Genomic DNA, 12833 nt, shown 5'->3' with positions numbered 1-12833 from the left:
ATATATTTGAGCATTTTGAGGCAACACAACATATTAATATTTGCAAATCTGCCTGAAACAAGTAATCAACATAATAATACATTATATTTCTAGTCCTTAGCTTCAGGAGATTTATTTGCTCGTGTTGTCACATTCCTAAAGCAATCATTTGATCACAATTTACAATTTAGGCATTTATCAGACGCTCTTGATCCAGAGCGACTTACATTAAGCAAAAACAAAAGCATGGCATACATCACATAGATAGAGTAGTAGTAGTAGTAAAAAGTATCATGAATCATGTATAAACTAAGAACGTAACAGTGGAGTATCTATGTCAGCTATACATAATATACTATATTATATATTATACAATATACATGTGTACTATAATGTGCTATGACTTTATATGGCTATCACCTTGCGGAGTCTCCTAACGGAAACATGAGATCATACCTTTCCGTGCCGGTCATCAAGTTATTGGCTTCGGGAATGTAACAAAAAAAATAACAATCTCCCTGAATGCAAGGCTTCATGTGGTGTTATACTAGTGTATACTAGTGTTGTGTACCTGATAAATGGACCTCATGCCTACCCCATTCCGTCACTGACATGTTGTGTTAGTTCATTATGAGCCAGGATGCTGGATAGTCTAACAGCCCTCAGGCATAGCGGTGTCTTGTCTTGTCCCGGCCCCCTAATGGAAGGTGATCGGGGCTTGTGCTGTCAGCGCTCCGCTCCTCAGCTCTGGAACTCCTCCCTGCCGTGAGGATCTGCAGGCGAGCTCAGTAGCATCGTTTAACCACTTAGAACCTAAATGAGTAGTCGTCTGGAGTCACCTGGAGTCCCCCGGGGCAGCGCAGGCTCTATACTAGGAACCCCCACCTGTTTTCGCTCAACATCGAGCACCGAAGTCTGACGTACCATTCTGCATTCCCACAGACATGTTTAATATAAGAACTGTGGCTCAGGAGGTGGAGCAGGTCGTCCAATGATCCATGGGTCGGCGGTTCGAATCCCTCCTCCTGCTGTCTACATGTGGAAGAGAAAACGCTAACGTGACTGTTATGATTAACTGTATTCTACGTATTGGACCCTCATCTGGTTCTGGTGTGTGAAGACCCGGTTGGCATTTCCATGGTTCGGCGGCGGACAGACAGACAGGCCGGCCCGGGAGAAGAGATTAACATGACACGGAGACATGGTCACATTCAATCGTTCACAAGGTTTATTACCCATACAGCAACATAGCTTTGATACTTCATGTCCTAATGACGTCACCGCCTAGACATCACAATTGCAAAAGTACATTGCTATCGTACCAGTACCAATTCTCAGTACACAACTGTTGTATATCACAACAGTCCACTCTTTTGTCATGAAAGGACAACTTACTCTGATGCTGATGCCAGGACGGACACAACATATGGTTAAAAGAAAACATATACGGGACAATAATTAGTTCAGGTAACATCATAATTCATTGACACCTTAAGGAAATATAAAAGTAGGTTACAAAAATATATCTTTCGGGTGCATCCTCCAGACTAAATGCGCTAGACCCCTGCGTTCTTCAAAGTGGTATACCACTTTTAAAGCTGGTATATCATTTTTCCAAAACGGTATACCACTTATTCCATCACAATAAGTAATTGTGTAATAAGTGTAATAGTTAAAAAGGGATAACACAAGTTTAATGATGAATGCATTTATATAATCAGGGACCCAGGGACACCGCCAGGGTCCGCTGCAGCTGTTGGCCACAGGTACACATAGCACTGGTCAGGGGTCTACCATCACAATGGCCAGATCATGGGAACTCCTACTAGGAGTCGGATTAACGTTAGCTTGCTTCAACATGTTTCGCATTTAGGTCACCAGAGGCTTGACGTCGGCAGCGGCTTCTTCATTCTTTTGGGAGGGTTTGTTTGGTCTCTCTACGTTGGTTGCACCCAGGTGTCCCTGGTGGGGGCCATGGGGTCTACATGGGGCCCCTGTGGCTATTGTGATGGTAGACCCCTGAACAGTATTATTGCCACGTTTGGTGTAGATCTGAACAACAGTGTGGCCCCCAGGGTTCCCTGGTGGGGCCCCTGGTGTGGCTATTGTGATGGTAGAGTCGGTAGACCCCTTAACAGTGTTTTCGCCAAGTGGATCGGAGCAACAGTGTTACATTTACATACAATACACTCTATAAAGTAATGGTATCAGAACAGTGTTACATAGAATACACTCTAGAAAGTAATGGTACCAGTAGTGTAAAAAAGTTAATAAATGTGGCCATGTCCGGGTGGGGCTTAAATACCCCACTAATAATGATAATGATAATAATGATAATCACAACAATAACTGGTGATCATAATGCTGTCAAAAACAAGTCTACATCATAAATATAGCAGATCTACAAGCTCCCGTGAAGACCACTGCTCTACATCATAAATATAGCAGATCTACAAGCTCCCGTGAAGACCACTGCTCTAAATCATAGCCGCCATGTGACGTTCGGGGTCACCAAGGACAACCATCTCTCACACGAGGGTGGCGTCTTCTCCTGACCAATCACATCCCATCCCTCCTCTACAGGCCCCTCCTCCTCCTCCTCCTCCCCATCCGAGACGAAGTACACGCCCACGGACCCGTCCCGGAAGCCCACAAACACACGCAGCAGCCGCCGTGCATGCGCGCGCACACACACCACCTCCAGCGTGGACGCGGTTTTACCCAGACGCACGCTCCCCAGCCTCTTCCCGTCCGCCAGTCGTACCGCCGCGAGGACGGGCGCGGCGTGCAGTGAGCAGGTGCAGCCCACGGAGGAGGCTGCAGGGCTGGACGCATAGACCACGTAGTGTCCGCTGTCGTCCAGTCGGGCGAGGGAGACGGGACCGTCAGCTCGGACGGAGCACAGCCTCCCGCGGGATAGGTCCAGCAGGGCGATGAGGTCATCATCATCGCCAGGGTACGGCGCCGCCGGCAGCAGCAGCGCGAAGCTTCCGTCGGGCGCCGCGCGGAGCGACGCGGCGGTGGCGTGGGGGCGGGGCAGCCGGAAGTGAGCGCACACGCTCTCCTCGGACACCTTCCAGCTGTAGAGGGCGCCAGACGCCGTCAGCACAAGCACCACATCTGGGTGCTCTGCTAGGGTGCTGAACGCAACCACCACCGCCGCGACCCGCTCCGCGCTAGCTTCCCCCGCTCGCTCCGAGGTAGCTCCCGCCGCGCTAGCTTCCAGTGCGCACGAGAAGTGCTTGCTGACAGAGCCCGACCAAAGACCGACTGCAAGCAGGTCGCCTCCTCGCCGGCCAATCAGGTACGTGCTCTCGGGTGACACCTGGGCGTCGGCCAACTGCGGGTGGATGTGACAGACCAGGCCCCCATTTAGCAGCTTCCAGATGCAAGACAGACCCGTCTCACCCCCTCCACACAGACCTGTCTCACCCCCTCCACTCAGACCTGTCTCCCCTCCTCCAGACAGACCTGTCTCACCTCCACCTGTCTCACCTTCACACAGACCTGTCTCCCCTCCTCCAGACAGACCTGTCTCACCTCCACCTGTCTCACCTTCACACAGACCTGTCTCCCCTCCTCCAGACAGACCTGTCTCACCTCCACACAGACCTGTCTCCCCTCCTCCACACAGACTCACCCCGAACAGGCCGTTGGGGGTGATCAGGACATCGGAAGCTCCACACCCTGCGATACGGAGCACGTTGCTTCCGGTCTCCGTCTGCCAGACGTAGATATGCCGCCCGGCCCAACGCAGACCAGCCAGCGTGACCAGGCAGCAGCCGTCAGGAGAGAGGCGGAGCTTGGCCACCGGCCCGCCGTGCAGGAAGTGAGCGTGCGGCACCGCCCTGTGGTGGCGCCACGCCCACACCGCCTCGGAGCCGTCCGTCATGTAGAACCTCCGGCCCCGCCTCTCCACCGTCACCTCCCGCACGGCCGCCGCCATCTTTGGGGCAGCGCCCGCCGCCTCCACGAGTCCGCGGTCCCACATGGTGAGGCGACGGCGGCCGGCTCCGTCCCGACCGACCGACAGCACGTGAGAGTCCGTTCTGAGGAGCGCGAGAGGCGCTCCGTCTCCGCCCCCGGTGTCCAGGGAGAGAACGCACCGCCCGGATGCCGCGCTCCACACTAGGACCAGTTGGCAGGAGGTCAGTGAGGCCAGGAAAAGGAGGCCGTCCTGCGCCAGCAGCGCCTGGCAGAACCCCCTCCCCGCCGGAGGACAGAAGACATCCCGCAGCTCCCACTGGGAGCCAGCGGCGTCAGGCAGCCGGCATCTGTCCCACAGATGCACCCGGCGCTCTTCACACACCAACAGAGTGTCCGTTTCCTCCGAGAAGTCCACGTTGAGAACCCTGCTGCTGCTGCTCACCCCACTGCTCGCCCCGCTGCTCGCACTTAAACATTGTTTAAGTGCTAGACGGGGCGACAGCGTTAAACATTCTTTCACCAGACCAGGAGACGACGTCAAACATTCTTTCACCCGACCAGGAGATGTCGTTAAGGATTCTTTCACCAGACTGGGCAAGCGTGTCGTCACAACGTTCCACACCGTTATGTCGCCTGTGACACTGACACACAACATTTCTCCTCCTCCTTCTTCTTGATGGAGGAAGAGCGAGGCGATGGCGGCCGTACGGATGGGGTTCGAGCAGCTGGCGACCAGCGTCCCGGTGTCGCTGTCGAACACGGACACGGTGCCGTTCTGCTGGCCGCAGTACGCCCGCCGGCCATCGGAGGAGCACGCCACGGCGGTAACCCGGCTCTGACAGCGGACATGCGTCAGCGTCGGCTCGTCGGTGAGAACGTTGCACATGCTCGCGGCACTCCGCTCCCTCCACCAGACGCACAGCGTGTTCCCGCACACCACAAAGCCCTCGACGACCACGCCTGCAAACCCCTCGCCCGCACCCCACGCCGCGTGTTGTCCGTCATGTGACTCTGACTTCGCCTCTGTTGTCAGAGAGCCTCTGTTGACTTCCCGAACGGTCTGCAGGCCTCCCGTCACGTCCCACAGGAACAGCTTACCGCCATCAGCCGACAGCAGAACGAACTGCCCGCTGCTCCTAGCGCTCGTAAACGTCAGCTCCTCCTCCTGGCGTGTCAGAGACAGCTCCGCCCCTTCCTGATGTGTCAGAGTCAGCCCCGTCCCTTCCTGACGTGTCAGAGTCAGGCCCGTTACCTCGCCACACAGCCCGCTCCACAGCCAGGCAGAACCGTCACTCCTAATGCCAAGGACACTCCCTCGTTCTGTAGGACCGCTCCTCCCAACCCCTACCACACTCCCCCCTGTGTGTTCTGTAGGACCGCTCCTCCCAACCCCTACCACACTCCCCCCTGTGTGTTCTGCACCAACCGCTGCTTTGAGCCAACCGTCCCTCCCGACTCTGTTGTGGACCAACCGCTGGACAGAAGGGACGGTGGAAGGGGCGGGACACATGGCCACGCCCATCCCCCCATGGCCACTCCTCCTTCTCCTCACCACCTGTGTGACGTAGGCTTCCAGCGCAGGGCAGACAGACGGGCCACGGCAGACAGACAGGCAGGGCAGCAGACAGATCTCCATCACGGCGCAGAGCTCCAGAGGGTTTCTCTGCAGGACGCAGGCGGACGTTCGGAGCACGGCCGCCAGCAGTGCTCTCTCTCGGGGCACAAGCCCCTCCCTTTCCTCCCCTACAAGCCCCTCTCCTTGCCCCGCCCCTTCCTCCAGCATGGCGAGCAGGTCGCTGAAAAGCCCCGCCCCCAGCATGGCCTCGTGGAACTCCAGTGACATCATCAGGCCGCTCGTTAGCGCCTCCCACCTGCAAAGACAGATCCACCAGGTGTTCAGTGTGAGTAAAAAAAAAACTTACATTTGGTGCTTGACCGTTCTTCTGCGATAACGTGAAAAAGAGAAAATAAAAAAAACGTGAAAAAGAGAAAATAGAGAAACAGAGGAGAGTTTCTTTAAAGGTGAAGGTAAGTGATATTATTGGATAAAACCAAAAGGGTTTTTTTCTCTAATGTGTGAATGAATGGACCATTGTAAGCTCTTTGAGTAGGTACAAAGTGCATAGATACGCAATTTATAAAAATGCAATTTTGCATTTGTAACATTCAAAATCCCATAGTTGGCTGCCATATGACATCATGTTCAAAAGCCATACATTGTTCTCCCCGTGTCCCCTAGGGTAGGTACCCTCACAAAAACATGCAGTAATCCAGGTCTCTAAACTGCCTCCCCCTGGCCAGCCGGGCCCTGTCAGGTGTAAAGGAGCAACTTGGACACTCAAGCATGAAGGAAGCATGAGTTAAGTCCGTTGCTCTCCCCAGGTTGGCGGAGGGTGTGTAGAGCCCAGGATCACATTAGATGATTGACACAGGGGTGAAAAATGGGTTACAAAATCGTGGGATAAAAAACATATTAAGAAAAGCCATGCATTGGAGGGGCTAGCAGTGTTCGTTTAGTACCTGCACTTTAATCATGCCTACAAAATGCTAAAAGCCAACACGTTTCAACCCTCAGCCCTAAGTATGATGATGAAGACCAGTTCTTATTAAAAAGGTTGTAGACATGAGTAAAGCACTCTCCTCCATTAAGATCCTTCCTCTAATTCAAGCTCCTCCCACCTGTTGCTCTCTCGCAGATGATAGGGCAGTTCCAGGAGCGTCCTCAGGTCGACGGGAGACGACGTCGACGGAGGATCTACGAACGACCGCCGACTCTCGTCCGGGGCCTGGCTGGCCTGCTGGGGGGCGCCAGAGAGCAGCGGCTTCCATCGGCCACTGAAGTAGTCAGCCATGATGGAGTGGGTGTGTCTTCTGGCCTCGGGGACAGAGCAGTACCTCCTCCTCACCACCAGGGGGAAGTGAGAGCTCACCCAGAAGAACACTCTCACCCCCAACGTTGTCCTCTTGAGGAGAAACCCCTGCAGGTCCTGAAGGAGAAGCTCCACGGCCACCTCTGGCACCTAAAATATAATATATACAGTGTATATATATATTAGGCCTGTCAAAGTTACCGCCATAATAACGTGTTGAGGCAAATTCCTTTTAAAAGCACTAATTTAATTGACGCACGATTAACGTGGCGGGTTCCCTGGGAGGTCCAGAGGGAGGGAGGTAGGACATCAGGTCAGAGAGGTCAGCCTCGGTCAGTCCCGTCCTGCTCAGGGTGACGTAGGACAGACACAGAGACACCAGCCTGGAGCCGTGTCTCTGCTCCAGACGCTCCAACAGCACCGATACGGAACCATGGACTGTCTCTGGTAGAGTCACCTCTACCGCTGCAGGAGAGAGAGAGAGAGAGAGTAGAACAGTAATGAATCACTCCCATCTCCTTGACATAAATGTCTTAACAGTAAAATAAAATTATAGCCGTGATAAGTGAGGGGCGCTCTTATCATCATATACATCTTCTCATTCTGGCCAATCACAATTTCCGTCCTCACATCGCTATGGGGTGATCAGCCTCATATCGCAATGCAATAATGCTGAATCGATTGTCTTTGACATCACCAAAATAAATAATACATTTAGTTAATGAAATAATTTGTACCTGAGCTCCAGAGTTTGGAGTGCGCGTGCAGGAGGCGGGCGTAAAGCGGGACAGGACATGACATCAGGGCCTGGTTGATGAGTGCCTGCTGTCCACTGGTCACCGTCCTTCCTGAGCGCAGCAACATGGCCGCCAACATCCTCACTTCCTGCTTTCTGTCCAAACAACTCATCTCCATGGAGACCAAACCCCTGCTCTGCTCACACCCTGAAACACACACACACGCACGCACGCACACACGCACGTTGCCTTGCGTCCTTTTTATATCTTTCATTTTCATCCCACAGTTTTGTAACCCATTTTTTCACCCGGTGCCATTCCCTAAACTGCAATCCAGGGCGCTATTTATTATTTCATTTACTGCGCATGGAAGTTCAGGTGTGCCCAGGCTGTTAGACGTACCAGAGGAGGTGCTGCTGGTGCATTGTGGGTAGTGTAGTTGTATGGCCTGTAGAAGATGTGTCCGCCGGGAGCTGAGGGCCAGGATGAGTTTGACGTTGGGGGGGAGGGGCGAGGGCAGGCAGGACACCATGTGGAGCCCAGAGTCTCTGATCTGATCCATGCCATCTAGGATCAATACTGTGGGCTGATGACAAACAACCATTTACGGGAGGCTAAGTGATTTTTGTTTCGGTTAAAATATGTAGTTTTGTCAAAAGCTTAAAGCATCATTTGTGCTTAAATCATATTTGTGCAATGTGCTAATCATTGCTATAGACTAGAGTGTTTGTAATATACAATATAGAGCTATTTAACGCATTGCGTGACAATGACAAGTTCTCTTCATGATGTGATTTCAGTGGTTTTAGATAGAAGACGCTCTACTGCAGCCTGTGAATGATCCCAGGATCAACAAAGAAGTGTACACCCACAAATCACGCGATCACAACATTTTCCAGTTGGTTTCAGGATAATGCTAAAGAATTTATAAAAATCCACTTTTCAGTGCTTTCTGGTGTTTTTTGGTGAAAACCAGCAACATTCAACTGACCATAAGTATGGAATGTTTTATCGTGGTGGCACATCCCCCCCCCCCCCCCCTACAAGACTCTAGTGGGTCTTTCAAAGTGATCGGTGGGTGGATTGTTATGAAGAATAATATTATATGATTTTCCAAAGGTTAGCGGAAAACGCTCTGAAACGCCGGCAAGTCAACAAGACAAATACAAGACAAATACAAAACGACCCTAACCCTGGCGGAAGATGGGAGGAGTCTGAGGAGGAGGAGCAGATGCTCTGTGAGATCTGACACACTGAGGCGTGGCAGGTCAGAGGTCAGCGGGGGGGCGTAGGCCCGAGTGATGTGGTGACACAGATTGCACAGCAGGTGTTTCCGCGACGACGGCTTGATTGACATGTTGAGAAAACACGGAATCACCACAGGATCCGTGTCGCCACCGAGCCACGCCCTGACCTGAGAGAGAGAGAGAGAGATCAACTATTACACTTTATTACAACAGCAACTTGATCTCCTACACACTTTCTCCAAGACATAAACCTGACCATAAACCTAAAGAACACTAAAGTTAGACATGGGTCCTGACTCCTGACCATAAACCTAAAGAACACTAAAGTTAGACATGGGTCCTGACCATAAACCTAAAGAACACTAAAGTTATGATATTAAGACATGGGTCCTGACCATAAACCTAAAGAACACTAAAGTTATGATATCAAGACATGGGTCCTGACCATAAACCTAAAGAACACTAAAGTTAGACATGGGTCCTGACCATAAACCTAAAGAACACTAAAGTTATGATATTCCAAAAAAAGATCGGTTGAAGATGGATGGATGGATGGATGCCATTAACTCAACCATTAATAATAAATATAATGTACCTGCAGAGCACAGTGTGAGAGCAGCACAGTTTTCCCACTGCACGGTCCTCCTGTCACCACTAGAGGGCACTGTGGCTCCTTCTGTTGCACATAGGCTCTGATCTGAGACCAGTGAAGGGAAGGAAAGGAAAGGAAAGGAAAGGAAAGGAAAGGAAAGGAAAGGAAGAAGGCATAGATTAGGCTAGTGATTATCTTCTTACATTATGATCAATTGTATTGATGTTTGAGGAGCGCTAGCCCCTTATATGCCCAGCTTTGTCTGCTTGTGTTAACACAAACACGATGATTTTATTGGCTGATCACCCCGTAGCATATATGGATGATTTGATTGGCTGATCACCCCGTAGCATATATGGATGATTTGATTGGCTAGTACATATTGAGCATAACAGTGAGGGCAGAAAAACGGAGACGCCAAAAGTGATTGGACGGAATGACATTTGTGATGATTTGATTGGCTTGGCACGGAATGGGTTGTATGATGATGTACGAGCACCCCTCACTTCACACTAGTGTGATTTATTGTATTAACCGTTGCAACCTATAAACAGCCAATGAGAAGCCAGCGATCTGACCTGCTGCTCCTCTGGTCTGGTGATGTCATAAAGACAGGACAGCATATGGCACAACTCCTCCTGTTCGCCCCTCTCGGCGGCAATGACATCATCCAGACGAGACACGCGATGATGACGAGCGGTGGGCAGCGCCGTGCCGTCGACGATTCGCAGCAGGTCGGAGTAGACCTGCTGACACAGCGCCTGGCCGTAGCCCCGCCTCCACGCCGCCATGTAACCGTGGCGACCGTTGTACGCTGTGGCTGTGGTGTAGACCAGCGCCCGCCCACAGGAAGTAACCACGCCCGGCAGGAAGTGGTCACACAGCTGAGACATGAGGTAATCGTCGCCAGGCTGTGAGGTCAACAGGCGGGTCACGAGTTGAAATGTAGAACAAAGTATTTGTATAAAGAGCACTGATCATACAGATCTGTAATTGGTTAAAGTATTAAATCAATCAATGGTGAACCTGTTCCATTGCTTTGCCCGCTATCTTCTCCCTCTTCCGATTGGATGGTTTAAGGCCCTCCCCCTCTGGCTGGCTTTTCTCATTGGTGATCTTGTGGATGTAGACAAGGCAGCGTGTGGTGAGGTCACCTTGGGGGTGGGGCTCCGGGGTGATGATGTCACCGGCGGGGTGGTCCTCCAAGGCGAAGCGCAGATCAACATCTAGAGCTGGAGAGAGCCATAACAATATACAAACGAATGTGCTGCAGTCAAGAAATGATATGAACTCAGTCAACACACACTGACGCACACACAAAAGCATGCGTGCAGAAGTGTGCACAAACACACGCACAAGTCACAAATGCGCTCACACACGCACAAATGCACACACCAAAAATAAGTACACAAACGCACGCAGAGAGAAACGCATGCGCACACATGAGCACACACATGCACGCACCTGATCTGTAGAACCTCTGGGCTCTCTCTGATGTCATCAAACCTTTGTGGACACACTGATTGACAGCTGTCAGAAACACGTCAATCACTTGCTCCTCCTCCTCCTGCAGAATGACAGAAGAAGTTTTAACCCATTCTGACCGGGAACCCGTTTTGGTGTTAGCATCATGTTATGCTTTAGCTATTGAAAAATAGCAGATCTACAAGCTCATAGCGCGCCACCGAGTGGCGCGCTACGAGCTTGTAGGTCTGCTATTTTTGAAAAATCGAAGAGCGACTGACATTTTTAGAATCTGATCTCAGGTCAGAATGGGTTAATCAGACCAGTGTGTGTCCAGTGGAAACCTCGTATGAATCTGATCTAAGGTCAGAATGGGTTAAAGCAGTTTTAAAGCCCCTGGAAGCCCCTCAAGGACCCCTGAAGTTCCACTTTAACCTGACTGTTTAGATCTACAAGATCACAACACGTCCCCCACGACCACGTCCCCCACGAACACGACCCCCCATACAACATGCGTTGTATGGGGGTTCCCTGGCACAACATATTTGTTCAGATAGGGGACTGTGTTTCAGTGGTTTTCAACCTTTTCATATCAAGGTCCATTTGAGCCACGGACCACCATTTGATTTAGCATCTCAGACGCAAAACGTGTTTTGTTGCGGGACTGCCCATGACATCCATAGAATATAAAGAAGGATAGAGACCGAACTGGAGCGTTAGCCCCGCCCCCCCGGTATTAGTTTCAGTGGAGTTGGAGTGAAGTTGCTCAGTGGCGTTTTGAAGCACCCGGAAGACTTCCGGAAGTATAATTATAACTCAGCAGAAGTTTAGCCTAGCCTAGCCTAGCCCCGGACCTCAATTTTGAGGTCGGGGGTTATTGCGTATTGTCTTCTTTCTTGGTCCCGCCTTATTTCTGCTTGCAGCTATATTGGGTGATTGTGATTATAATGTGATATAATGTGATGTATGGATTGTATTATATGTGGTATATGGAATGCATTGAAGTTATGTTGTTCATGTAATGAATATTGCTCTGCTCTGGGGGTTGTTGTTGATATCAGAGTTGTGTCTCGGTGCACAGGTAATCTGAGATATCACATGAGCAGAGCCATACCTGTGATTGGCTCCTGCACTCAGTAGGGAGTTACCTGGGCTGTGAATGGCTGCTGCAGTCAAGGATTAGTTACCTGTGTTCCGATTGACTGCTGCAGGCAGTAGGAAGGTGGGACCGCGTTCTCATCTCTCTCGTATCTCCTCTCCAGCTCCTGGGTCCTAAAGCCGGCCTCCTGCAGGACCTCCAGGAACATGTGGTACTGTGGTATGTCCAGAGAGACTGGAAGGCTGGGGGCGCCGTACCGAGGACCTACCAGAGCCTACAGCGCCACCATGTGGACAGAACAGAGAACATGTTCTCTAGAGCCTACAGAAAAGTAACCTAAACATTCTTAAAGATGCAATTCCTATAGTTTCACATTCTTAAAGACTGTAGAGCGTCGCAGTCCCGCCCCTGATGAGTGGCCCGGCAGAGAAATTCCCATCCGTTTTTCCATGAACGTTTCAGAAAGTATTTATTTAAAGACCTTTAAGCCTCGGACAAAGCCAACTCGACAATAAACAAACAAATAATTAAGAATAAAAGGCCAGGGTACAACACTTTTTTTGTTGTTTTTCTTCTTTCTAATTCAGCTCGGGAATTTCTCTTCCGGGCCGCTCGTCGTCCTGAAATGGGGTCGGGACTGCGACATAGTTTACCAGTAAAGGGTCCAGAACTGTTATTATAGTTTACAGTAGAAAGGTACTGTTGTTAGACTATAGTTTACCAGTAGGAAGGTACTATAAGACTATAGTTTACCAGTAGGAAGGTACTGTTATAAGACTATTGTTTACCAGTAGGAAGGGTCCAGAACTGCTGTCTCTACATTGTTGGATCAGCTGCAGTCTGGTGTTCTGATCAGGCCAACGACTGCGATCACTGGATTCATACGGATCAATGACCTGTGTGCACGCACGCACGCAC

At 50.9% G+C, this 12833-nt stretch overlaps 1 protein-coding gene across 1 annotated transcript in view; it reads right to left on the bottom strand.

Moving 5' to 3' along the window:
- Nucleotides 1-1696: 1696 nt before the first annotated feature.
- The window catches only part of LOC308321328 (NACHT and WD repeat domain-containing protein 2-like), a gene marked incomplete at its 3' end in the record, with an annotated part of 12228 nt that continues 1091 nt past the window's right edge, over nucleotides 1697-12833 (bottom strand). Inside the window, exons 3-16 of the mRNA XM_080772169.1 lie at nucleotides 12704-12811; nucleotides 12004-12189; nucleotides 10817-10919; nucleotides 10379-10584; nucleotides 9931-10263; nucleotides 9356-9457; nucleotides 8706-8927; nucleotides 7916-8099; nucleotides 7514-7720; nucleotides 7036-7241; nucleotides 6586-6926; nucleotides 2512-5777; nucleotides 1858-2081; nucleotides 1697-1732 (exon numbers count right to left, since the gene is read on the bottom strand). Of these exons, the coding sequence (XP_080628295.1) occupies nucleotides 1697-1732; nucleotides 1858-2081; nucleotides 2512-5777; nucleotides 6586-6926; nucleotides 7036-7241; nucleotides 7514-7720; nucleotides 7916-8099; nucleotides 8706-8927; nucleotides 9356-9457; nucleotides 9931-10263; nucleotides 10379-10584; nucleotides 10817-10919; nucleotides 12004-12189; nucleotides 12704-12811 (5724 nt within the window). The remainder of the gene's footprint in view (nucleotides 1733-1857; nucleotides 2082-2511; nucleotides 5778-6585; nucleotides 6927-7035; nucleotides 7242-7513; nucleotides 7721-7915; nucleotides 8100-8705; nucleotides 8928-9355; nucleotides 9458-9930; nucleotides 10264-10378; nucleotides 10585-10816; nucleotides 10920-12003; nucleotides 12190-12703; nucleotides 12812-12833) is intronic.

This window comes from Protomyctophum bolini (assembly GCF_963924005.1).
Source record: "Protomyctophum bolini genome assembly, chromosome: 9".
Classification (NCBI taxonomy): Eukaryota; Metazoa; Chordata; class Actinopteri; order Myctophiformes; family Myctophidae; genus Protomyctophum; species Protomyctophum bolini.
Note: the sequence above shows the minus strand (reverse complement) of the source record. Positions and strands in the feature narration are given on the sequence as shown.